A 26367-nucleotide genomic window follows, 5' to 3' on the forward strand; every position below is an offset into this window, starting at 1 on the left:
AATCTAATTTATTTTTGGAAACAACCCAGAGCTTTATTTTTAAATTTGTTAAAATTGTTGAATGTCAACAAAATCTATTAACTATACTGTCAAATATTTATGATAATGTAGATTTTCTTTTTGGTGTATACACAGTCTCTGTTTTTGAGCCGGCTAGTTTTCAAGTAAAACTTCAAATCTAATTTAGTATATAAAAATTTGTCTGATGATGCAATCTATCGCCGTTAATCCAATCGTTGTTAGTGATGTAAATAACTTTAATTAAGGAAGTTTTATAAATTGTTTGATTGTTATTATTATCTTTGTATCTCTTAATGAATGTTGGCTCTTTAGACACTAACACTTTCTTTTGGATTATAGAGGAAAGAAAATAAGCAAAGAAAGAAAATGATTGACAATAGTACAAAATCTCTTTCCTTTGTTATTTTTTCTTTTCTTCACTTGTTTTCTTTTCTCCCATCCAAACATAAACAAGGTACCAATCTAATAGAGTAGTTTAGTTTTTCGAATGAGTTAATTATACATTTCAAAAATTTTCACACCATTAATAAATGTCCAGTTCAATCTTCTCTAACAGAAATACAAGTCTGTAAGTCTCATAATGCTTTTGCACTAATCTGATGCTTGTGTCCAGAAAGAAGCATAATTGGTGGGTTCTTTCACCATTATTTTCTGTACAAAATTCCTGCAACTGTCAGCTAAGCTGACAACTTGTCAAGAAAAGAAACCTTCTTCATTAATATAAATAATTTCTCATTGAATCCTAGGGAAACCCAAAAAGAAGTCTTTTCAGGATACTTCCTCTTCCTCATGTTTTAGCCACTCAGCAAAGGCTGATATACCATTTTGACCACTCATCACCCATCAGCTCAATATCTTAAACAGTTAAAACTGGTTTTTATGAATATTTTGTCTCATTTCCGCCGTGGTCATAACTAAATTTGCCCAAATACAGACTTAATAGTATGGCAAACGCATATAGAACTTGAACATAAACCCAAAATAACTGAGCACCACTTTTCTCACCATTTAGTCATTTATTTACCACAAAAACAATACTAAACTCCTCTATTTCAGCGCCATTTTTATAATATAAGTAATTACAAGAAGTGCCTACTGGAATTTCCCCATCTTTGCATTTCTTGTACTTTCTTCAAAAAGATGCAAGAAACAAGGAAATTTGCAACCAAAATGTAGGCAATACAAATAACATCCATTCTCAATAAACAATCTACTAATCCATTTTAAAAACCTGGAAAAACAGAAATTAATTTGTCTCAGCGAGCTGCTTCGACGTGAAATAATATACAAGCAATCCACAAACACTAGTAGATTCTTAGAAGCTCATTTAAAGCTTTTTTTTTTAATTGTCACCTGCCGCCACTTTCTTCAACCTCAGCACCTTCTATATATGATTGGTTATCTAGTTTTCCAAGATTCTGACTGCAATTCACAAGATCGTTGTACATTTTCATAGAAGCCTTGGAGAAATCTGTTAAGGACTCAAAAACTGTCGAAAATCCTGTCTGAAATCCACTTAATGTGATTCTCTGTGTTTCCTGCATGCAGTTGTGGTGTTTTTCTTTTTCTATGTCCAGCTTCTGCCTTAATATGTCCAACTGATCTTTCTTCTCTGTCAAGTTGTAATCACGGTTTTCTACATCCTGTTCAGATTTGTATTCTATAAACTTGGATTCCAGACACCTGGTCTCAGCTTTTTGTAATGTTAGAGTCCTTCTGTCAAGTTCTTTTGCAAGATTGTCAACTTTTCGCTTCTGTTGCTGTTCCTCTCCTTGTTGCGCCCATAAAGCCCTTACGTCCTTTGAAAAGCTTTTCAATGCAAAACATACCGACTTATGTGGTAAGTTCTCCATTGAAGATAACCAATTATGACAGATCACTAGCAATGGGGGACCTGCAGCCCGATATGGTGCTGCAGAACTCCTGCCTCTAGAGTACAATTCAACTTCAGGTACTAAGAACTTAGTTAACCAACCATGCAGAGCTTCGACATATGCCTTTTGTGCTGCAACATACTCAGTAAAGCACGAGCGCCAATTATTAATCTCTGCCTCAAGCTGAAGTATTGCAAGCCTATGAGAGTCATTGCAGAACTTTCCATGTGCAGGAGAGGCAAAAGATTTCACTTCAAAGAGAATCTTGTTTTGGGTTTCATGCGATTCCAACATGATCTTCCATGTGTGGGTTAGGCTGCATATTGAGAACCAAAAAGAAAAGGAATGCTAAGAAGGAAAATGAAAGATAGTTGCTTTTCCTTTCTAAAGGTAAATTGGTTACTTACCCTTTTAAGAGTTCTACTATTTGAGGCTGCAATTCTTCATCTCTAAGTTTTTCAATTCTCTTTGAGATTGACTCAGCACTTCTAATTGCAACCAAAATCCTAGCATATAAATCTTTTACTGCTGCTCTGGTCTTGTCCATGGCAAGATAATCTTCTCCTTGGACATCATGGTTTCTCAGTCGTGAACATTTCCTTTCATAAAGTTTCCGTGTGCTATCTCCAGCCTGAGGTGTCAAAATATAACAGAAAAACAAAATCGGACTAGTGGAAGGAAGAAAAAGGAGAAGATTTCTTTCTATATTCCCACAAAAGAAAGCTTTCAAGACACCAACTCGAAATTTTAAGTCAAGAATGAGTTGTTTAAACAAGAAATATCATGAATTGGATTTTGAGCCCATTTGCAAGTCTTTTTCGCTTATTGAATTCACCTTTAAGAACATTCTAATGAAAACCAAATTTAATTCCTATGCATTTTGTCATTGTGATCATTAGTTTGCCAAAACAGACTGCTGCTTACTTAAGAGCCTCATGCATGCAAAACAGTCGAGATTTATAAAATCCCATTTCTTGGAGAGTTGAATACCATAAAATAATTGAAGTGTAGGCTGAAGTAATAAACTTAAAAATACAATGAGATGGATGGCATCAATATTGAAATGATGCTTATATATAAGAAAATGCTAATCAAACACAGAATTTGCATAGACTTGGAGTTGAGCACCTAGGCACTATTCTAGGATACAGTTTCTGCTCCATGGTAAATGTTATATAGTTTCAAATTGGTAAATGCCTGTATTTATGTACACATTGGCACAGAATTTTGAAATGCCAAAGGCATGATATATAGTTCCTAAGAAATTCTTTGATTTCTTCTGGAAACAAATAAATTATGAATATAAGGAATATAGCTTGAAGTGAGTTTAATTTACCTTGACTTCTTCATAGAGCTTCTTTTCCCAAGCGTACAACCTCCCGAGTGTTAGTGAATGGCTTCCTGAATCCATTCCTCCATAATCATCAAACAGATCGTTCTTATATTCTGTCCAAGTTGAACCTTTGGAACTGGATGCCACAAGACTCTTGCATGATGAAGGCTTCGATGAAATTGACCGATGCCATGTAATAGCTTGGATGAGCTTTGTTGAGTTCTCTGCATTAAACCAGATGAAGGCTAGTTCTGTGAGCTTGATAACAAAAGTTTAGCATAAATGCTAGTACATTCATCACAGAAAAAGAAGATAAAAGCACCAGAAATTAAAAATAAAAGGCAAGAGACGAATTTACATTATAAAGAAAACAAATGTGATATAAAAGCCAAGATTCACTAGTGAATCTCAGAGCCTTTAGTAAAAAAGCAGGGGATAAGGACCCACAAAACATTCTAAGAAAAGGATATGGAAGGATAAAAGAAAGAAAAGCATGGCACAAGCTAAAAGGCAAATTAACAATGAAATAGACCTTAATAAGGAAGACAAGAGAAACCATGTTACAAGTCAAAGAAAATATAAGCAATTCAACATTCTTTGGCTGAGTGGCACAAGAATCATCTTCAGGGTTGCAAGATCGCAAGTTTTAACTTCATGTAGAAACAATTAGCAGGAAAAAACAAAGTAGAGAATAATGGAAATATTGTTCTAACTAAACAAAAGAGAAGGTGGAACTTCAGAAAATTAAATTCGATTCCTTACATAAAAAATCAACAGAATTAGCTAAGGCAGATCTTTTCAACAGAAGAAGGTATTACAAAGATTACATAAAAGAAAGAAAGAAAGAGAAGGCCCACTGTGGATCTTTTCAAAAGTTTGGAGGGCAAAAGTCAGTAATGGAAAATAAAAGACGAGAAAAAGCAATGGAAGAAGAATAAGACACAGAAATTCGTAGACAAAAGAAAACGGGGAGATATCTTAGCATGCCAAAATTAAATAGTTCCAGAACGTAAACAAATGGAATTTGGTGACTTAAACAGTATAAACAAATGAAAAATCTTAAGGCATGGAAAAGAAGAAGAAGGTTCATTTCATGAAATAAGTAATAGAGACCATTCTTACTTTCTGCAAAGAAGATTCAGTAATTAACATAAAAAGCCATATAGAAATGGGCATATAAAAGAAATAAAAATAAAAATAGACCACAATTTAAACAAGGCATCATCATTTCAAGACGAAAATTATAATTTCTTCAACCAGTTTGAAGAAATGAAATGGAAAAAATCTCTCATCTTATAAATCTCACTGAACAGCTTGCATTTGAAATTATGTTGTAGACTTTCAAATGTATCATTACATTGACTAACTTAGGAAAGTTAGGGTTTTGGTTTTCTTTTTTTATTGAAAAAGGAAAGAAATTGAAAATGGATAAAAAAGGGAAAAATAGAACGGAGGAGCAATAAAAGGTGGAAAAATACAAAAATAAAAAATGACCAGAAACTACATGTAAACATATTATAGCATATTACTTAGAATACTATTTTACAACTGAAAAAATGGACTCAAGCAAAAACTGATTATAATCTATAAAATGACATTATTTATTCACAAGAAACAAATTAAAAAAAAAAAAAAAGCAAAAGCTGATACACCTACCTTTTATTTCCTCCAACCCAGACTGCAAATAAACTCTGTTAGCCTCAAGCATTCTTGAAAGATCCTTACCAGAATCATAAGCCCTAATAAAATGGTCTTCGATATCCTTCAATGCCTCTAACAGTTCTCTACCTTTTTCTGGTACATCAATAACAGTAAGCCCTTTTTGCGCTCCTTGGCTTCCATTAACACCTTCTTCCACCACCTTAACCATATCAACATCATTTCCACTTTCTTCAACCTCTCCTTTCTCTTTCTCTTCAAATACAACTGGTTTTTCCTCTTTTTCTTCTTCTTCTAGCTCTGGAATCCCCTCCTCTTCCCTTACAACCCTTAAATCATCATCAGAACTTCTCCTATACCCACTTACAATTTCTGGTACTCTCATTGTATCAAATGGATTAAAAAAATCCCAACCAAAATCTGTCTGCGGTGACTGTGGTGGTTGCATTTGCATATAAAAGTACCCAAAATGTCCTTTACCCATGTCTTCCCTTTCTTCTTCTTCTTTAGCCATTTCTTCTTCACTAGAATCTGAACTTGTTGAAGACCCACATGACTCACAACCAATAGTTTCATGGGTCTTGGTCTCTGATGGCTCTTGTTGAAGAAAAATAGGGTTTGTAACAATTTTTTGGTCAGTAGAAGGTGGAGAAGGGCAAGGAGGGGGGAAAGTAATAAGAAATGGTGAAGTTGGTGAAGAATGGCGGGCTACAAAAAGCTTTATAGCAGCTGAAACTGCATAAAGAGATTGATAATATCTACAATGTGCTTCTGCTAGTTCATATCTTCTCTCCACAGCTTGCTTTAGTAAACGTTTTCTCTCTCTACAAATACAAACAACTTCTTCTTCTTCAAGCTTTGAAGCAACACATCCCATTATTGTTTTCACTGTTTGTTAAAACTAGAGAAGGGTTTTTGGCTTCTTTTAGAGAAAAAGATTGTTTCCTTAAAAGAATTATTGTATTCTTTTAGTATAAAAAGGAGGTGGGGCAGTTTGATACAGGGCCTTACTACGTGTTTTTCAGAGATTTTGTAATGTTTTGAAGAAACCCATTTCATGTTTAGAAACAGCGTGGCCTAGTTTAGCTTCAAACTTTGGTCTTGGAGATGTTCTGTTGCAACCCATTTCATTTCTTGGCTAGAAAGAGGGAAATGCAGAGCTAAAATGCATTGACAAAAAGATTTTTTGAGGAAAAATTTTATCTTTGTTGAACAGAGAAGAGGTTTCAGTTTTGGTGGCGATTTTATATTTTATATATATATATATATATATATATTAAAGTAAAATAAAAAAAAAAAGTGCAGAGAGAGATAAAGGGAGAGAAGGGCGTTCCGTTGTGCTAGAATAGATACTGTAGCAGAAAGACTGTTCTTCTAAAGGAAAAGAAAAGAAAAAGAAAGGAGCTTTCGTTTTCTTTTTTTTCTTTTCTCTCTGCAGTGAGCAATGGTTTAGAGTTCTGTTAATAAACTAGTAATGGTTTGAGATTAGTAAAGAAAGAAAATGGAGGGAGAGAGAGAGAGAGAGAGAAGAAGTAGACGCCAGAGTAAGACTATAGGTGGTAAAGGAGAGGTAGGGGGCTCGAGAAAGAGAGAGAAAGAGAAGCTCTGTTCTTGTGTTTGGTAATCTGTAAATATGAATTAGCGTTTAACAATTGCAATGGCAATGCCACATAGTTAGCAAATTCTTCTCTGAATCTCTATTAACCAAAACAATTTTTCGAAAAAAAAAAAGATTGTTTGTTATTTTAAAATTTTTACAATTGAAATTTCGTCAAAAAAATTCACAATTCAAAAATATTTTATTTATGTTAAATAAATATTTAATTAATATTTTTTTCCATATAATTAGACATATAATTCCCCGCATAGAATAAAGGTGAGTAAACTCTGAAAAGAATTAAAAATTGAACCAAACTGAATTATTTTTAGCTTGAAGTTTAGTAATTTGGAATTTTATTCTTGACAAAATAATAATTTTCTGAGTAAGACTTAACTGCTTGGAAAGTTATAAATATAAATTTTATGCTTTGATGCATTATGATAATTTAAATTTTAATGGTGATGTAAAATTATTTTAAACTTTATGATGTTGCATTTACTAATCCACTAATCCTGTATAGTTATGAATCAAACATATTTCATCCATTGTCCTCTAATGTAACACTAATAATACACTAACAATCTTCTAATGATAAAATAAAAATTTCGAAATTAAAGAAGGGAAAGAGACACGCTTGGGACAAACTACCGAGAAAAAAGAGGAGTCAAACACAGTAATTTACTGGTAAAAGGGGTGGTGACCACTGCACTGACGAGAGAGAGAGAGAGAGAGAGAGAGAGAGAGATTTTTGTCTTGTTTCTTGTGTTCTGTTTTACAAATTTATTATTATTATTTTTGAAGGGTTTTGATATTGCCGTGTTTAAACCTCTCATTATGACAACATAATTGCGTTCTTTAACATGTTTTTGTTGGTTATAGTTAGAGGCTTAATTGTGGATTAGAAACCCACAGGTCAAAACTGTGATTGTCTTTACTGTTGTAGACAAATCTAACCTTAGATGTTGTACTACTGGATTTAGATACACCCTATCTATCTATATCTATGTACAAGTAAGAATTTAGATTCTTGCTAGGATTTATCCATGCAATGCAGTGGGTTTTGGTATGGAAAAGGAAGTTTATGTTTGTAACATTTTCATTTTACACCTTATTTATACTTATAATTCATAATTGTTAAAGGCGCAAGGCCCACTAAGGTGCAAAAAGGTCATGGAGCCTAGGCACAATGCGCAGAGGGGAAGCTGTGCGCCTGAGCGAGATGAGGCGCAAAAATGAAAAAGAAAATTGAAAAATATAAATGAATTCTAAAATTGAACAAAATTCGTATTAATAATATAAAACATATAAAATCTTAAATCACACTTGTTAATAATAAATAATAGAGAAAAGATTGTGTATTTGTTTTGTGTGATATTTACAAAGATAAAACATCTATTCAGACATGAGAATTGTTGTACTCATGTTAAATCAAATCTCCTATAATCATAGATCTTCTACAATCATATAAGTAAATCAAATCTCCTATAATCATAAATCTCCCACAATCATGCAAGGGTAGATTTTCTTCTAACATCCCCCCTCAAACTCAAGGTCCTAGCATTGGTGCCAACTTGAGTTTAGTTAAGAGATCTTGAAAGCGAGCAGGAAGATGCGGTTTTATGATTATATCAGTAGTTTGGTTAGCGGAGGAGACATGAATCAAACATATGGTGCCTTGACCAACATGATGACGTACTAAATGATAATCAATTTCAATATATTTGGCACGCTCATGGAATACATCATTATGAGAAAACTGTATGACACTTCTATTATCACAATGAAGCATGATGATAGAAGTATGAGGGACACTCAAATCAGTTAATAACCAACATAACCAAAGTAATTTAGATGTAGCATCAGCAAGAGCACGGTATTCAGATTTTGTGCTAGAGTGTGCAACAATTGTTTGCTTTTGCTATGCCCAGAGATAAGGGAATCACCTAAGAAGAAATAATAACCAGTTGTAGAGCGACAATTTATCGAATCAAAATTAGAGTAGCCAGATAATATTAGGGAGGAGGTATAAAAAAAGTGGAAACCATGAAAAAGAGTTCCTTTGATAAAATGGAGAATTCAAAGTACTGCAAAGAAATGAGTTGAGTTAGGAGCAGATATAAACTGGCTGACCAGATAAACAACATATGAAATATCAGGTCAAGTAACGCTGAGATAAACAAGACTCCCAACGAGCTGGTGATATAAAGTAGGATCATCAAGAGGAGTGCCATCAAGGGGTGTAAGTTTGCAATTGAGTTCCATTGGGGTTGATATTGTTTTGTTATCAGTGATGCCTGCTCTAGAAAGCAATCAGATGCATACTTGGCTTGAGAGAGATAATAGCCATCAAAATTTTGAGAAACTTCAAGACCCAAAAAATAGCTAAGAGAACCCAAGTCTTTCATTTCAAAATGTTGATTGAGATAATGTTGTAGTTCTGAGATAATGTTGTAGCTAAGAGAACCTAGGTCTTGCAATTGAGTTCTGATAAAGGGCTCGATGAAACTCCTCATCTTCAAAAGAAGCAAGAAGCAAACAGTTATCTTCCGCAGTAACCAAGCGAGAGATATGTTGCACAACCTAATCATGAGAAGTAACAGACCTAGCAAATTAATAAATCCATAAAATAATTACGGACAGTATCATGCATACCGGCCTCGTACTCCCCAAAACGCCATTGGCATCAACCAGACCAGACATGAAGTTTGTATGAGCTCGAGAAGACGTCCATTGTTGGAAGAACTTGGTATTCAGGTCGCCATGTTGTAGCCAAAAGAGTTTACAACGTTGCTGCCAATACATTTCCTCTTGCGCCAACAGGTTATTCAACTCATTCTTCACAAAAATCAATTCAATAGCAGAAAAAGCATATGTTTTTGTCCTGTAAAACCTCAACCGAGATTTGAGCATTGGAGTATCCCTCTTAAACTAGAGCCTTAAGTCACGATCCCGATTTAAAATTGAACTACAATTAGTGATTTTAAAAGTAACAAGCCCAGGCAAAAACTCTTGCCAACCTGAAGCCACAATAGATGCAATATCGGGTTTACGAATCCAGGCATTCTCAAAATGGAACCGAAACCTACAAGACATAGGGTGGGCATCAGAAAACCAAAACACAATTGGGAAGTGATTCGACCCAAATCGCCACACTTTGGAGCCAGCAATGAGGATATAATGCAAGCTAGGAACTAGTGACCATAGCCTTATCAAGTCTTTCTTCCATCTTATTATCACCCCTGTCCTTACACCATGTGAATTGATACCCTATGAGAGGCATATCGATCAAGTTATAAGCATCAATAGTATCTTGGAACCCACGTAAAAGAGAATCAAGCATAGGCGGACCACCCCTTTTATCAGTACAGAATAGAAGATCATTATAGTCACCCATACTACCCATGGTAACATAGATTAAGCTGCCAAATTACGTAGAAGACTCCAAGAATCACGACTCTGAGATCGTTCCGGGTATCCATCGAAACCAGTAAATCTCCAACTGGCTTCATTATTATTAAAAATAATGGCATCAATAAAATGAGTCTCATAAGAGGAAATCCAGACATCCACATTATTATTCCATAAGAGAGTAATACCATCAGAATGTCCAATAGAAGGAACAACAAAACAATTATTTCAAAACCTACCTTAGAACGAACATAATCTATTTTATTATTTTTTACAAGAGTTTCACAAAGAAAAACTGAGGCTTATAACACTGAAGGAGATCCTTCCACGCTAAAACTGCCCAAAGGTTGCAAGGCCTCAGCAGTTCTAGCTGTTCATGGTCACCGGTGGGCCTACTAAGCAAAACCGGGTGATAAAATATCCAAAGAATCGTCATTCTACATGTTAACGTCCTCATCAACACTGTTCGCTACTATCATTGAAGAAGGATTGCTAACTTAAGTAACTGGTACAACAAGCCTGAGACTTTTCTTGCCCTCCACTAAGTCCACCAAAGTCTCCTCATCCCCATAGTATCATGCCCAACTTCCATGCCATCAATTGTAGCCAATCCCATGTCCAACCCAAATTTTCTTGATCCAACACCTACTGATTGTTTTGGCAAGTAATGGTTCCCTGCACTACTATCAACACTCACCTTACCTTTATCCTCAACTCCCTCCGTGAAAGTAGCCCACGACTTTTTCTCCTTACAAATGTGGTTTCCTTGTGAGTCATAGAACCACTGAGTCTCCTCCTACCGTTGCGACACTTGTCATGTCAGCGCCCGCAGCCATTGCCCCCACTTCACAACCACCTCACCCTCAAGTAGATGGAACAATTGTTCGTAAAAAGAATCATTATGCCCTAGCTTCCAAAAAATGAAGCAAAAAGCAGGTAAGCATTCAAACTGGAAATTAGCAATTTTAACAGTACCATCATAACTCTTCACTTTCTTGTACCATTTCAAAGGTTACCGGATATCAATACGAACACGGATACGCATATATGAATGCCAACCACCAGCATCATTATTCGCACCATACTCTACAAACTCACCAATGTAATCCCCAAATTGTTTGGTAACCGACTGAGAAATGGATCCAATATGTAAATCATGCACTTGCAACCAGAACAAGGCATGCAAAAGTGGCTTCAATTTAGGATCATCATCTCGACTCAGCTACTCCAGGACCAACATATGATTATATTAAAGAACCAGGGTCCCCCCTTCTATGCCCTTGTTAGATCCACGCGATGAAAGAACTGAAATAAAAACACCTTCGTGTCCACTTCACTAATACAAATCCCCCTACCTGGTCTCCATAGGTTTGCAAAAGAACTCTTCATAGCCTCATAATTCACCGACGATTAGTAAGCAATCGCCCAACCAAACACATCGAGTAATTTGGTTTGAAGCCATTAGAGATCCATTTGAAGCAAGCTACATCTCTGAGGCTTCGTCATTAAATAGAGCTAAAGCAGTCATAGATGCATCCATTCTTAAAAAGCAACCTGATGAAAAGTAATCCTTAAGTAGAAAGCGGAAAAATGAACCCTCACAAAATGAACAGACCTTACTCACAAACTATCCCACTCATGCATAAAGCAAGACTCTCTCTCATGCATAAAGTAAGACTTCTCTTGTTATAATAGTTAAATATTAAAGATCTAAAGATTCAATACAACTATAAGAAGATGATATAATAGATTGAAAGAAGATATCAGATCATTAGTTCATAGTAAATCCCTTTAATTACTCCAATAGTAATGACATGTCGGATATGAATCTTTTCAACAATATTATCATTTTTTTGGATTTGTTCTTTTTTCTTTAGAAGGATCAATATCAAATACTTTTGGACTATAATTTTTCTTGAGATCTTGTGCATAAATATAAATTTATATCAATCTTCATTATTGAAATCTATTATATTTTATTTTTAAAGTCTACAACCTTTCAAATTCTCATATTATAAATTGATAATTTTATTATCTAATTAAATGAGGTTCGAAGCAGCAATTGTAAAGTTTAGTATCGAATTCCCAAGTTATAAACCAAAAATTTAATTACCATAATAAATCATCTATTTAATTATAAATGGGATATTGAAAGATTTAATTATAAAGTTAAGCACTCATCTATTTTTCCCTTGCAAGCTCAGCAATTCAAAATTGCAAAAGGAGATATGTCAGCAAATTTGATATATTTACTAGCACGTAATTGTGCTATGCATAATTTTAATAAATATTAATTTTTAACATTTAATTTTAACTTTAATATTTTACTTTTTATTAAAATTATTTTTCTAATATTTATATAACTTATTTGTAAATAAATAATTTTAAAACTTGTAAATTCAAATTTATGTTATTAAATTTTTTTATTTTAAATGATGAGAACATCATAATAGAAATAATAAATGATAATTAATAATAATAATAATAATAATATTTTGATAAAAATTAATTAAAATAACAGTTATAACTTACATCACAATTTATAAAGGAAAATGAAATGCAAGTGTAAAAATAAATATTAATAAATAACATTTTAGTAAATATTTAGTTTTTAAATTTTTATATCTCGATTTTCATTAAAATATTTTTAATATTTATATAATTGATTTGTATATAAATAATTTTAAAATTAACAATGTTCAAATTAATTTAACAAGTGTAGATTGTAATTATAATATTAAACAATTTTTTAAAAATATACGATAATAAGCTTAGTTAATTCTATTTATTTATATAGTCAATATAAATTTGTATTTTGATGGTCATTTCATTTAGTGGAAAAATTTTGATTGAGCTAATTATTTATTTAGTTAAATGATTATTGTTTCATATATTATTGATTATTATGTCTCGACGTTTATGATTTTGCATTTAATTAATGAATTATAATACATACTAAGAGTCTATTCGACAAATTTAGTTATTCTAGTGGCTATTAATTGTTTTAATAGCTGTAAACTGTTTCACTAATGGTTAGCTGTTAATGTTTAACGATTATATAGCGGTTTAGAATAAACATGTTAGGTACAAATAATAGTTTAATATAAAATGAAAAAAATGAGTATGAAAGCAAGGAATAATGTAAAGACAAGTTGTAATACCCCGAATTCTTATTTTCGAAACTTTTGAATTTTTATTAAATCAAAAATCAGAAATTTTAATCATGTGGACTGCAAGTATAAAATAGCCTCAATTCAAGCCCAAGTTTACGAAGTTGGGCTCAAGCCCAAAACACATTATCGAAATTTATCAAAAAAAAAAAAAAAATGTATATATATATATATATATATATATATATATGATTATTAATATTAACATTAAGTAAATTGAAGGAATGTTATAGAACCTAACTAAAATAATCAAAATAAATAAAACCGGACCTAAAAATCAATTTAATTTGTCGAGAACCACACGAAGGATCCGAAAATCGATTGGAAAACTCGAAAAACCAAACGAAATGAGACCAAATCACTGAATCAGACCGAACCGATTCGAATCGAACCGGATCGGCCCACTTTTCTTTTCTTTTTCTTTCTTTTTCTTTTCTTTTCTTTTCTTCCTTCTCCTTCTCCAGTAGCGTGGCCTCCTCCTCCTCCTCCTCCTTCCTCTCCTTCGATCTCCTTCCTCCGGCCACCAAATTCAGCAAATGAATACTCTAAAAATATCTACTCAACGTGAGGAAGAAGATTATAGCTTAGATTTGAACTGAAATTGTGTCTATTTTGAAGGGGAAGAGCTTGAAGTTTTGGACACCTTTTTCCGACAATTCACGCCGTTTCAGGCAAGCCTTGGACACAAGGTGAGTACCAAATGACTCCTCTCTTCTTCCTCTTTCATTTGATGGCCTCCTCGTCGACTGTAATAGCCGGAATCGGAAAACCCAAAATGGGTATCACCGAACCTTTCCGCCCAATTTCCGGCCAACTGGTTCAGACCCACCTTGATTTGAACACATATTAGTGATCCTCTCATCGAAACGAATAAAATGATGTATTGTTTGTCAATTTTGGTGAAGGTTAAATTTTCCGGCCACCGTGCACGGTGGCGGCGGCGGCGGTCCGGCGACCGGCCGGCGAGACTCCGGCGAGACTTCAAGGGACAGAATGCTCTCCTCTTCGTGCGGAACACGGAAATGAATTTTGATTTTAAATCGGTACACTCTAAAGCTTAATCCGCAATTTTTGAATAAATTCTGAATTAATTAATTAATGAACTTAATTAAGTATTTAAGTAAATTAAATTAAATATTATTAAATAGATTTTATGAATATTAATTATAACTATAAGGTTGGTACAAAAAAAAAAATATATTCCTAGCTAATAATAAATTTTAGGAATTTTATTAACAAATAAATAGTTATAGAACAACTAATTATAATGGATTATGTGAATTAAGTGACCGAATAAATGATGGATATGGCGGACGGGATTAGTGGATATGAATTTGCCCGATGGATGGGCTGTGTGTGTGGATTTGTGAAAATTTGAAAAAAATTTGGATAGTCCAGTTTATAGAGGAAATGCTGTCGAATTTTTAATAAAACACTTAATAAAGAATTAAATTAGTTATTCTTAAGAAGTAGTGACGACGAAAATTTGAGGTATTAAGAAATATTATACAATATTAGAATTATCATTATATAATATTTCTCACCGAATAATTAGAGATTTTATCTGAAGGTTATAAATTAGAATAGTTATTTATATAAATGAGGGAACCTAGATATATATATGCATATATAACAAGTGAATTAAATGACCGGTAGCCAAAATAAATAAACGAATGTGAAATATAAGTTTTTGAATTAAAATTCTTATTTAGAATTTTCTTGTTTATTTTAAAGGCTTATAAAATACAAAATGCGAGGACAAAAGCTGGAAGCATGTGGCTAAAAAGGCAGTCCTTTTAAAGGACAATAAAGAACTGTGAGTAGTGTTAGATAACTAGCATCATCCGCCTGCATTCATGCATTCACGGCTAAATGTTATCATGCATTATTTTGTTGAATTGCCATATTATGATGCACTATTCGTTGATATTAAAAATTGTTTGATTACTTGTGCTATGAATATACTGTGCCTTGTTTGTGTGGAATTGGGATGACGTGGACCACCATGGGTTTGTGAGGACGGTCTGTGATATGGATCCTGAATATGATATGATATGGAATTTGACCGTCGGCCGGGAAAATGGGAGATCGGCGCCCCCATGTGCACCTGATGATATGGATTATATGGAAAATCACAGGATGGCTTCTTGTTGTTGCGCACCTGATAATCTAGATTTGATTGTAGCCCGCAGGGTGGCCTCCTGTTGTGAGCACTTGATGATCTAGATTGGATGGAGACCACCGGGTTGCCTCCTGTTGGTATGGAAAAGAAAAGAGAGAATGGAAAAAAACAATGAGAGGACTGGTCAGTGAGGATTAGACCAGTTGGCCGTATGGGGGATCGGCTCCCTGGTGCACATGTATGAGAGGGCGAGCCATGTGTGAGGACGGCTCGCTGGGGATTCAGGTGGTGCCATTGACTAATTTCCACGTGATGTGATTATATGAAGGTGATAATAATTGTGATTGCTGTTGTATTGCCATTTGTGTGACAAACTGCATGATCATATAACTAAACGAGTGACCAAATTAAAATATTTTAGCATTTGTGTGATTGTATGGGGTGAGAGGGTTATCTAACCCTACTCATTGAGTTTGGCGCTCATCCCTGCCTACTATTTTTTTCCAGGTAATAGAAAGAAGGGAAAGCCCTATGGAGTTGAAACACGTATTATAGAAGATTGTTAATGATAGAAATAACGATGTGAATGTAAAGGTAGAGTTCCGCAATTGTATTCCAGTTGGGTTGTAAATAAATAGTAAAAGTCCATATTAAATATATGAACTGCATTTTGGATGCATATGTATAAAATGTTAATGGGCCTGAATCCATAATTATGAATAGAAAGTGAGATTTAAATAAGTTAGGCTTACTACGGGCTTCGGGGGCCTTAAGCCCACCCAGGTCCTAGTGCCGGTCCGGTCCATGGAAATGGGTCGTGACAAAGTTGGTATCAGAGCATAAGTCGGGCCTTAGGAATCAATTGCGGAACATAGGAAATTAAATAGAGAGCTCCTATGTTGGGATCGGCCGTAACCAACAAAGGAGGTGTAGTCTGGATTGAATTCCATTTTAGTGCCGGTGGACGCATCGTGCACTAGGATGGAAGGAAATCTATATGAAACTTAGGATGAGAATTAAATGTATATAAGTAATAGTAAATCATAAAAAGGTCCGGGTAACTGACGTTTATAAAATAAACATTTCGAGTTTTGCTAAATCCCCTCCATCTATTTTGAAGCAGAAGATCAGTTGGAAATTGGTGTAATGGCCTGATCACCCAGTACACCATGATTCGACAAGAGACACTGCTTCAAAAAAAAAAAAAAAAAAAAAAAAAAAAATTATTTGAAATTATTTAGAAAAGAATTCGGAGTTTTAAAGACAATAAGAAAGTAAATTTATTTGAACTATGATTTGAGAAACATGTTTTATTATTTGCTTATTGGAAATTGTTTTGAAGTTGCAATTAATTGTTTGGTTTTATTGTTTTGTCGGCATGTCAAAAAATTTATCTGATTTTAGAATTTAAATTATTTACAATGATTGCATGTTTGATTTATTTTATCATATTGTCTATCCCGAGGACTAAATTAGGCCTATAGAAATTAATATTGATAAATTAATAATAAATGGTATAGAATATGAATTTGAATTAAAATTTCAATTAAGATATAGATTAAATTCTAGAAATGTTACTGTTAGGGAATAAAAAGTGAAAATTGTAATGTACATTAAATTAAGGGTTAGCAAAAGAAGGATTTAGGACAAATAGTTATACTAGACAAGAAATCCTCAATTAACCAAGCGAAACTTAAGGATGTAAAGAGAAAATTTGTAACTTACTTAAGCATAACATTAAGGAGGATAGAGACTTATTGGAAAAATTAAATAGAGTTAGACGTGGAAACAATAATTTGTGTCTTAAAAAGTATTGATTGAGGTGAATCTCGACATATAGAATTTAAATAGAGCAATGAAATTAAAATAAAAGACAAAGGTAAACTAATTATGTGATTAAATATGAAGAAAATAATTTTTAACTGGATAGGTCATATTGAGGTGAGGCAGAATATAATAAGGAAATGGGTAAAACTTCCTTTGCACAACTAGTATGAAGGGTAAGATTTTGGGTGTTTTAATATAGAATTAAAAGTAAAATTGGTTGGTAAATAATTGGGCAAAAGTTTGAATCGAAAATTTGATTAATATGGAAAAGATTGACTAATAGTTAATAGAAGTAATTACAAGTCATGAAATAATTATGAATCTTTTATAATAAAATGAGCAATTAGATTGAATCGATAATAGACTTATGGAACTAATGTGTAACTAAGGGATAGTTGGTATAATCTAAAATTTTATAAGGTGAAAGTGTAGTAAGTGTATTAGATATTATATAATTAAGATCCTAGCACATGTAGGATGCTTAAAGGGCTAGACTAAGTTCATAATCTATTATAATAAAATGAATGTAGAAGATGATGAATAATGGGGAATGAATGGGGAAAGGAACGTGGATGCTGTAGGAAGCTTAATAAATTAAGGAAATTGGATGTATCTAGGTAGAGAGTTATGTAGAAAGGACTAATACCATTTATTAATCTAAGGTAATGATAAGAAACGTGTATAAAACCTGCTTTAAAGAATTAAGTACAAATTTAGATCGAGGTGCTAAATAAAATAAAATAAAATAAAAGTTAATAAATTTGGAAGAGAATAAAGGTCAAAGATAACTCATAATGATGAAGTAGAAAAAAAAAAAAAAAATTTTTAATAAGAAATTCAAGAAATAATGACCTGACGACGGAATTAAATTTTGTGTAGAATAACAGTTTCACGCCATAGATTCATGTACCCAGCATTAAACTCTTTCAGGGATAGGACTTAAATGAGGTTGGGTACACTAAGGAGACATGAATGATAAAAGAAAGATTAAAATGAATCAAACAACTAAAGAACTTGGATAGAACTAGGGGGATGTTAAATAATAGAAAAGCCAATGATGATCAATTAATTTATCTACTGTGAAATACTAGAATAAATAATTAGAAACAAATTGGGAAAGAAGTAAAATTCAGATGTAAGAAATATACATATATATATATATATATATATATATATATATATATATATATATAAAATGATTATAAAATAAGTAACGAAATAAATAAAGATAAAATAATAATAATAATATAAATATAAATATAAATATAAATATAAATCACTAATGAAAATAACTTTTGGGAAAATTTAAGGTGTGGACCAATCTACTTGAGAGACTAGTAATAGCGAAAGGAATAGTAATGATGGAGATTAGAATATTCTTGGTTTAAGAGGATCATTTAGGGATGAAATATGTAACAGTAGACTGGAACTAGAAGATTTAAGGATTGTCCTCGTGGAGATAGACAATTCATTTTTGTTAAATACCAAAAGGATTTAGAAAATACAATGAGTGTTGATTTTCAAACTTTATAAAAATATTTTTTATACCACGATTGAGATTGGTTTAAAATAAAAGTAAATGCAAATTTCTATTAAAAGAATTTCAAGGTTTTGTGTGAGTGACATGCCGATGTTTTTAAAAGTTGGAAAGGAAAATTATTTTGAAAGTTTTTAAATAGTCAGTTACCCATAGGATGGTCAATCTAGGCTGTAGTTGTCAACTCATTAGTCGAATTTTGAATAAACAATTAATCTAATAATTTATAACGGTGAAACAATGTATAGTGGAAATATGAATAAATGAGGACTCTTAAATTACTCAAAAATCTTTAGTAGACACATTTGATGAAATGCCTGATATGAGATAATTAGTGTTGTGGACTATTATTATAAATGAACTCATTAAAATGGAAATTTTCTCAAGAATAAGAAATACAAATCAAGAAAACTTAGAAATAGATACATTTAGAATTGAAAGTTTTAGTACTATACCTTTTTAACTGTAGTAAATTGTGACAAATCATAACTAAAGAGATTTGATGTGAAAATTTAAATTTTCTGGTAATTTATGAGATCATAAGAAAAGTATTTAACTCTAGAGGATATTTTGGAGTTCAATGGAAATATGTGGCAATTAATTTCTTCAGGCTTTTCAATAAGTATGACAATTAATAAATTTAAATCCTTACAGAAAAGAGAATAAAAGAAGCTAGTGAAGTGAATCGTAAGGTAATGGATAAAAATTTTGACATGTCAGCGAAAGGAGGAAGGACCAAAACTCAGTCGAGGTCTAGATAATAATACCAGGTGGCAGTGTGCTAACCTGAGAAACTAGAAATGATAAGGTTACATGGATAAATTTAAGGAAATTATAAATACCTTGCTAGACATAAATAAGTAAGGATGAGATAAATAAATTGATACTATATTTTAAAACTTGGATGGAAAAATTTAACGATTAGCTTAAGTATTATAAGGGCTAATTAGGGCCTTGCTATCATTTCATAATTAAGGCATAAATTGAACTTTCATATGGAAACGAATAAATTATTTAGTTGACGCAGAGTTGGGTGAAAGAAATTGAGTTATTGATGTTTTCTTAATTGGTGTGATGTCGAAATTGTAAGAAAGCGTTAGATCGGGACTTAAGAAAATAATAAAGATTAGATTGAAACAATAGTAATCGGATAAGTCGTGAAAAAAAAAAAAAAAAGAACTGATAGAGTGAGCTCGAATCACCCTGCGATATTATAAACAATGGGAATTACAAAAAAAAAAAAAAATTTCTTAAAATTTTGGATTATAGTAATAGTTTTTCAACTTTGATTAAGCAAATATTTAGTCATAACATATGTAAATTAAATAAATCAAGTTTTATAATAAATAAATTAAATTTCAAATTTGTTTTACATTATATATTTGGATTTCATAAAGGAATGGGTAATAAAATTTAATTTTCAAATGAAATTAAATAATCTTGGGGAACATAGATATATATATTAAGCATTTTATTGAAAAACTCGGTTAATTATAAGATTTTTATTTAAAGAACGATTTTCTAAAGATTCCAATAGCCGAACGATGATAGTATTGAAGATTAATGTAATAAAACTCCTTATAAGCTTCAGCTAGGTGGTACTATGTAGCTTGAACGAAATTTTATTCTAAATATGATAATTGGCTGTAGAAGTACAACCCGAATACCCCACTCACTGCCTTTCCTCGATCTGTATTTTCGCTTTTGAGCTGTCTCCTTGGTAGTGGAAGCAATTTCTTGTGACTTTCAAATTCCCCATGCATCCATTCTTATTCTTTCCCACTAGATTCAATTCGAGGACGAATTGTCTTAAGGGGGGGAGATTGTAATACCCCGAATTCTTATTTTCGAAACTTTTGAATTTTTATTAAATCAAAAATCAGAAATTTTAATCATGTGGACTGCAAGTATAAAATAGCCTCAATTCAAGCCCAAGTTTACGAAGTTGGGCTCAAGCCCAAAACACATTATCGAAATTTATCAAAAAAAAAAAAAAAATGTATATATATATATATATATATATATATATATATGATTATTAATATTAACATTAAGTAAATTGAAGGAATGTTATAGAACCTAACTAAAATAATCAAAATAAATAAAACCGGACCTAAAAATCAATTTAATTTGTCGAGAACCACACGAAGGATCCGAAAATCGATTGGAAAACTCGAAAAACCAAACGAAATGAGACCAAATCACTGAATCAGACCGAACCGATTCGAATCGAACCGGATCGGCCCACTTTTCTTTTCTTTTTCTTTCTTTTTCTTTTCTTTTCTTTTCTTCCTTCTCCTTCTCCAGTAGCGTGGCCTCCTCCTCCTCCTCCTCCTTCCTCTCCTTCGATCTCCTTCCTCCGGCCACCAAATTCAGCAAATGAATACTCTAAAAATATCTACTCAACGTGAGGAAGAAGATTATAGCTTAGATTTGAACTGAAATTGTGTCTATTTTGAAGGGGAAGAGCTTGAAGTTTTGGACACCTTTTTCCGACAATTCACGCCGTTTCAGGCAAGCCTTGGACACAAGGTGAGTACCAAATGACTCCTCTCTTCTTCCTCTTTCATTTGATGGCCTCCTCGTCGACTGTAATAGCCGGAATCGGAAAACCCAAAATGGGTATCACCGAACCTTTCCGCCCAATTTCCGGCCAACTGGTTCAGACCCACCTTGATTTGAACACATATTAGTGATCCTCTCATCGAAACGAATAAAATGATGTATTGTTTGTCAATTTTGGTGAAGGTTAAATTTTCCGGCCACCGTGCACGGTGGCGGCGGCGGCGGTCCGGCGACCGGCCGGCGAGACTCCGGCGAGACTTCAAGGGACAGAATGCTCTCCTCTTCGTGCGGAACACGGAAATGAATTTTGATTTTAAATCGGTACACTCTAAAGCTTAATCCGCAATTTTTGAATAAATTCTGAATTAATTAATTAATGAACTTAATTAAGTATTTAAGTAAATTAAATTAAATATTATTAAATAGATTTTATGAATATTAATTATAACTATAAGGTTGGTACAAAAAAAAAATATATTCCTAGCTAATAATAAATTTTAGGAATTTTATTAACAAATAAATAGTTATAGAACAACTAATTATAATGGATTATGTGAATTAAGTGACCGAATAAATGATGGATATGGCGGACGGGATTAGTGGATATGAATTTGCCCGATGGATGGGCTGTGTGTGTGGATTTGTGAAAATTTGAAAAAAATTTGGATAGTCCAGTTTATAGAGGAAATGCTGTCGAATTTTTAATAAAACACTTAATAAAGAATTAAATTAGTTATTCTTAAGAAGTAGTGACGACGAAAATTTGAGGTATTAAGAAATATTATACAATATTAGAATTATCATTATATAATATTTCTCACCGAATAATTAGAGATTTTATCTGAAGGTTATAAATTAGAATAGTTATTTATATAAATGAGGGAACCTAGATATATATATGCATATATAACAAGTGAATTAAATGACCGGTAGCCAAAATAAATAAACGAATGTGAAATATAAGTTTTTGAATTAAAATTCTTATTTAGAATTTTCTTGTTTATTTTAAAGGCTTATAAAATACAAAATGCGAGGACAAAAGCTGGAAGCATGTGGCTAAAAAGGCAGTCCTTTTAAAGGACAATAAAGAACTGTGAGTAGTGTTAGATAACTAGCATCATCCGCCTGCATTCATGCATTCACGGCTAAATGTTATCATGCATTATTTTGTTGAATTGCCATATTATGATGCACTATTCGTTGATATTAAAAATTGTTTGATTACTTGTGCTATGAATATACTGTGCCTTGTTTGTGTGGAATTGGGATGACGTGGACCACCATGGGTTTGTGAGGACGGTCTGTGATATGGATCCTGAATATGATATGATATGGAATTTGACCGTCGGCCGGGAAAATGGGAGATCGGCGCCCCCATGTGCACCTGATGATATGGATTATATGGAAAATCACAGGATGGCTTCTTGTTGTTGCGCACCTGATAATCTAGATTTGATTGTAGCCCGCAGGGTGGCCTCCTGTTGTGAGCACTTGATGATCTAGATTGGATGGAGACCACCGGGTTGCCTCCTGTTGGTATGGAAAAGAAAAGAGAGAATGGAAAAAAACAATGAGAGGACTGGTCAGTGAGGATTAGACCAGTTGGCCGTATGGGGGATCGGCTCCCTGGTGCACATGTATGAGAGGGCGAGCCATGTGTGAGGACGGCTCGCTGGGGATTCAGGTGGTGCCATTGACTAATTTCCACGTGATGTGATTATATGAAGGTGATAATAATTGTGATTGCTGTTGTATTGCCATTTGTGTGACAAACTGCATGATCATATAACTAAACGAGTGACCAAATTAAAATATTTTAGCATTTGTGTGATTGTATGGGGTGAGAGGGTTATCTAACCCTACTCATTGAGTTTGGCGCTCATCCCTGCCTACTATTTTTTTCCAGGTAATAGAAAGAAGGGAAAGCCCTATGGAGTTGAAACACGTATTATAGAAGATTGTTAATGATAGAAATAACGATGTGAATGTAAAGGTAGAGTTCCGCAATTGTATTCCAGTTGGGTTGTAAATAAATAGTAAAAGTCCATATTAAATATATGAACTGCATTTTGGATGCATATGTATAAAATGTTAATGGGCCTGAATCCATAATTATGAATAGAAAGTGAGATTTAAATAAGTTAGGCTTACTACGGGCTTCGGGGGCCTTAAGCCCACCCAGGTCCTAGTGCCGGTCCGGTCCATGGAAATGGGTCGTGACATTACCTTACCGTTTAGAGTTTGAAACTGTTTATGAAAGATTATATTCATTCACCTTTAGCGTTTTATAATTTATTTATTGACACCCACTTGTCTTTACCTTATTCCTAGCTTTCATACTCTTTTTTGTCATTTTACATTAAACAGCTAATCAAACAATTATCTATACTGAAACTTTTATTCTAATCCGCTTATATAATCATTAACCACTAATAGCTAACATTTAAAAACGAGGTTAACCACTAGTAAAACAACTGACAACTATTAAAATATCTGATATCTATTAGAACAATTAAATTTACCGAACAAATCAGTATGCTATTGACCTTATAGTTACCACCCGAATTGACCAAAACGTTTAATTGATTAATTAAAATCCTAACTAGTTGTAAATAATAATACAGCCATATCATTTTTCCTTTTTACCAATTTCACCTCTTATTTTTACATAAAATATAGAAACATAGAAGTTATTAAAAAAAATAAAAGCAACATAAATTATAAATTAGTTTAAAAGGATACGATGGTTTAAAACAATTAAAGAAACAGTCGAAGGTTCTGAGTTGTCCTATTTCTTGATGATGTGTCTTTTCTCTCGCAAGAATTAATTTTCCCAACGTAAATATATAGATTGTCAATTTCTATATCAGATTTTTTTTTTTAGGTATTTATTTCCCACAAGATTTATAAATTATTATAGTATCTTCCATTATGTAGCAAAACTTTATCAGAATAATTCAATACATGCAGATTACAAATCGTAAGTAATGACCTAACTTTTGAAGTCACAAAAGAAAAAGTAGAAAGGAATTGTATATTATGATAAGATAAAAGGGAAATAAGAGCTGCCTACATTGCACATGGTCTATGGATAACCCATGCATTCAGTGATTAAATAAAATTTAATCCTTTGATTTTTTTTTTTTTTTTATTCAAGTCTAGTTCATCTTTCTCAAATCTCAATTGCTGTTTACGTAAACGTAAGTGATAATATGTAATAAAATAAAATTATTTTTTTATATAAATGAATAACAATATTCTTGAATAGTTTTTTTATATCGAACCTATGTATAGCTTTCCATCGATATTTTAAACGTAACCGTTTTGTTCATTTTCTTTGTAGTGAAAAAAACAAAATCTATCATTATCCAATTGTTGTTATATCATGGAAAATATACTAGTTTTTGTTTTTTTTTTTTTTTTTTTTTTTTTACCATGAATATTTTTACGTCCTTTAACTATCAGAGTGTGATTTTTATTTCAGGGTTTGTGATTGTTGTTCTTTATATCGGATCTTTTACCTTATATTGTAAATTTTATATGCACCACATATTTCAATAATTTTTGGAATTTATATTGTACAGGTCCCCACTATTCCGCGTACCAAAATGGTAGGCGGTAGCCGGTGACCACGAGTGATGCAATTCGCAATTTGGGAAGCTAGCAAAATACTAAAGCTACATTCATGTCCTCTCTTTATTATATCACTACTGCACTATCTTTTCATTTCATTTCGTCAGCAATGGAATCATCCACCCCTCTCTATATATCTTGTCTCTGTCTTTAATTAAACAACACATATTATAGACAATCTTTCTTGTTATAATAGGTGTGCCTTTGCTAAAGTAAAGAAACTAACTACTCTCTTAGCAAGTGCCTGGATATCATTATATTATTATTATCACCACAGTTTACAGGACTTGAAGTTCAAAGAAAATGGTGGATGGAGATAAAAACAAGGGTAGGAGTTCGTATTGGTTTATACTGCTGCACAAAATGCTTTCAGAAGCCATCGACCTCAGAAATATTGGAACCAGAAGAAAAGCAAGCAAACGGCAACGTTTTATCTGATTCCAAGATAGTTCGGACGAAGAATCCTGGAGGATGGAGAGCCATGCCTTATATCTTAGGTCAATCTCTCCCTCATCTCTCTCTATTAACCTTTCTTTGACACATACAGTATTCATTAATGTTATACCTGATAATCTATATATCTTAAACCACTCTACTATATATCTTCTCTACTCTTTTCTTTTACATGAAAATTTATTATGGAAACTGGAGTATTGGAATACTGACCTTTTCTCCTAGTTTTTATTTTATTTTAATTTTTATGTGTATAATAACAAAATGAGGTTTTTTTTTTAAAAAAAAGATGGTAACTGAAAAAAAGTGGTGGGGGTTTCCTATTGCAGGAAATGAGACGTTCGAGAGGCTGGCTACTTTTGGGTTGTTTGCAAATTTTACGGTGTATTTGATGAGAAAGTATCACATGTCGCAAGTCTCAGTAGCGAATGTCCTTAATATCTGGTTTGGTATAACCAATTTTGCACCTCTCATAGGTGCTTTCATCTCCGACACTTATGTGGGCCGGTTTAGAGTCATTGCTTTCGCTTCCATTGCAGCTTTTTTGGTATCTTCTCTTTCCCACTCTCCCTCTCGTGAATGTACGTTCCTGTTAATTGGTACAGTCACATGTACACTAAAGCAACATTATATCCCACTCAGAAGATAAAGTCGTATTTTAAAAAGATGAGAGCTATTCGTGAAAAATAAAATAAAATAAAATAAACACTTTAATTAAGAATAGAGGATTACTTTCATCTTGTTGGTGATGATACTAATTAATTTATCGTGATCATCACTAGGGAATGGTGACTGTGACATTAACAGCATGGCTACCTTATCTTCATCCTCCAAAATGCCAGCAAGACATAAATTGTGAAAGTCCCACAGCAGCTCAATTGGGTGTTCTATTCATGGGGTTAGGACTATTAACAATAGGCACAGGTGGAATTAGGCCTTGTAGTATTCCATTTGGTGTTGACCAATTTGACCCAACAACTGAAGAAGGAATAAAAGGAATTAACAGCTTTTACAATTGGTATTACACCACATTTACTGTTGTAATTATGATTACTTCAACAGTAGTGGTTTATATTCAAGATTCTGTGAGTTGGGTTCTTGGATTTGGAATACCTACTCTGCTTATGATAGGTTCTCTTGCTCTTTTCTTCCTCGGACAAAGAAT

At 32.9% G+C, this 26367-nt stretch overlaps 1 protein-coding gene and 1 long non-coding RNA gene across 2 annotated transcripts; one reads left to right on the forward strand and one right to left on the reverse strand.

Annotated features, from left to right (window-relative positions):
• Nucleotides 1-1036: 1036 nt before the first annotated feature.
• Nucleotides 1037-6359, reverse strand: LOC105638515 (protein ALTERED PHOSPHATE STARVATION RESPONSE 1). Its single transcript, XM_012222337.4, has 4 exons — nucleotides 4885-6359; nucleotides 3232-3452; nucleotides 2303-2526; nucleotides 1037-2211 (listed from the first exon to the last, which is right to left on the reverse strand). The coding sequence occupies exons 1-4, from the start codon at nucleotides 5762-5764 to the stop codon at nucleotides 1371-1373; spliced, it is 2166 nt and encodes a 721-aa protein (XP_012077727.1). The 5' UTR covers nucleotides 5765-6359; the 3' UTR covers nucleotides 1037-1370.
• A 6927-nt stretch (nucleotides 6360-13286) lies between these two features.
• LOC149499234 (uncharacterized) lies at nucleotides 13287-23256 on the forward strand. The gene is made up of 7 exons (XR_016320520.1): nucleotides 13287-13754; nucleotides 13971-14108; nucleotides 14800-14881; nucleotides 15695-21083; nucleotides 21300-21437; nucleotides 22128-22209; nucleotides 23023-23256. It is a non-coding gene; the product is annotated as an uncharacterized LOC149499234 (long non-coding RNA).
• Nucleotides 23257-26367: the final 3111 nt, after the last annotated feature.

This window comes from Jatropha curcas, chromosome 1, assembly GCF_041381405.1.
Source record: "Jatropha curcas cultivar XTBG-Jc1 chromosome 1, XTBG_Jcur_1.0, whole genome shotgun sequence".
Classification (NCBI taxonomy): Eukaryota; Viridiplantae; Streptophyta; class Magnoliopsida; order Malpighiales; family Euphorbiaceae; genus Jatropha; species Jatropha curcas.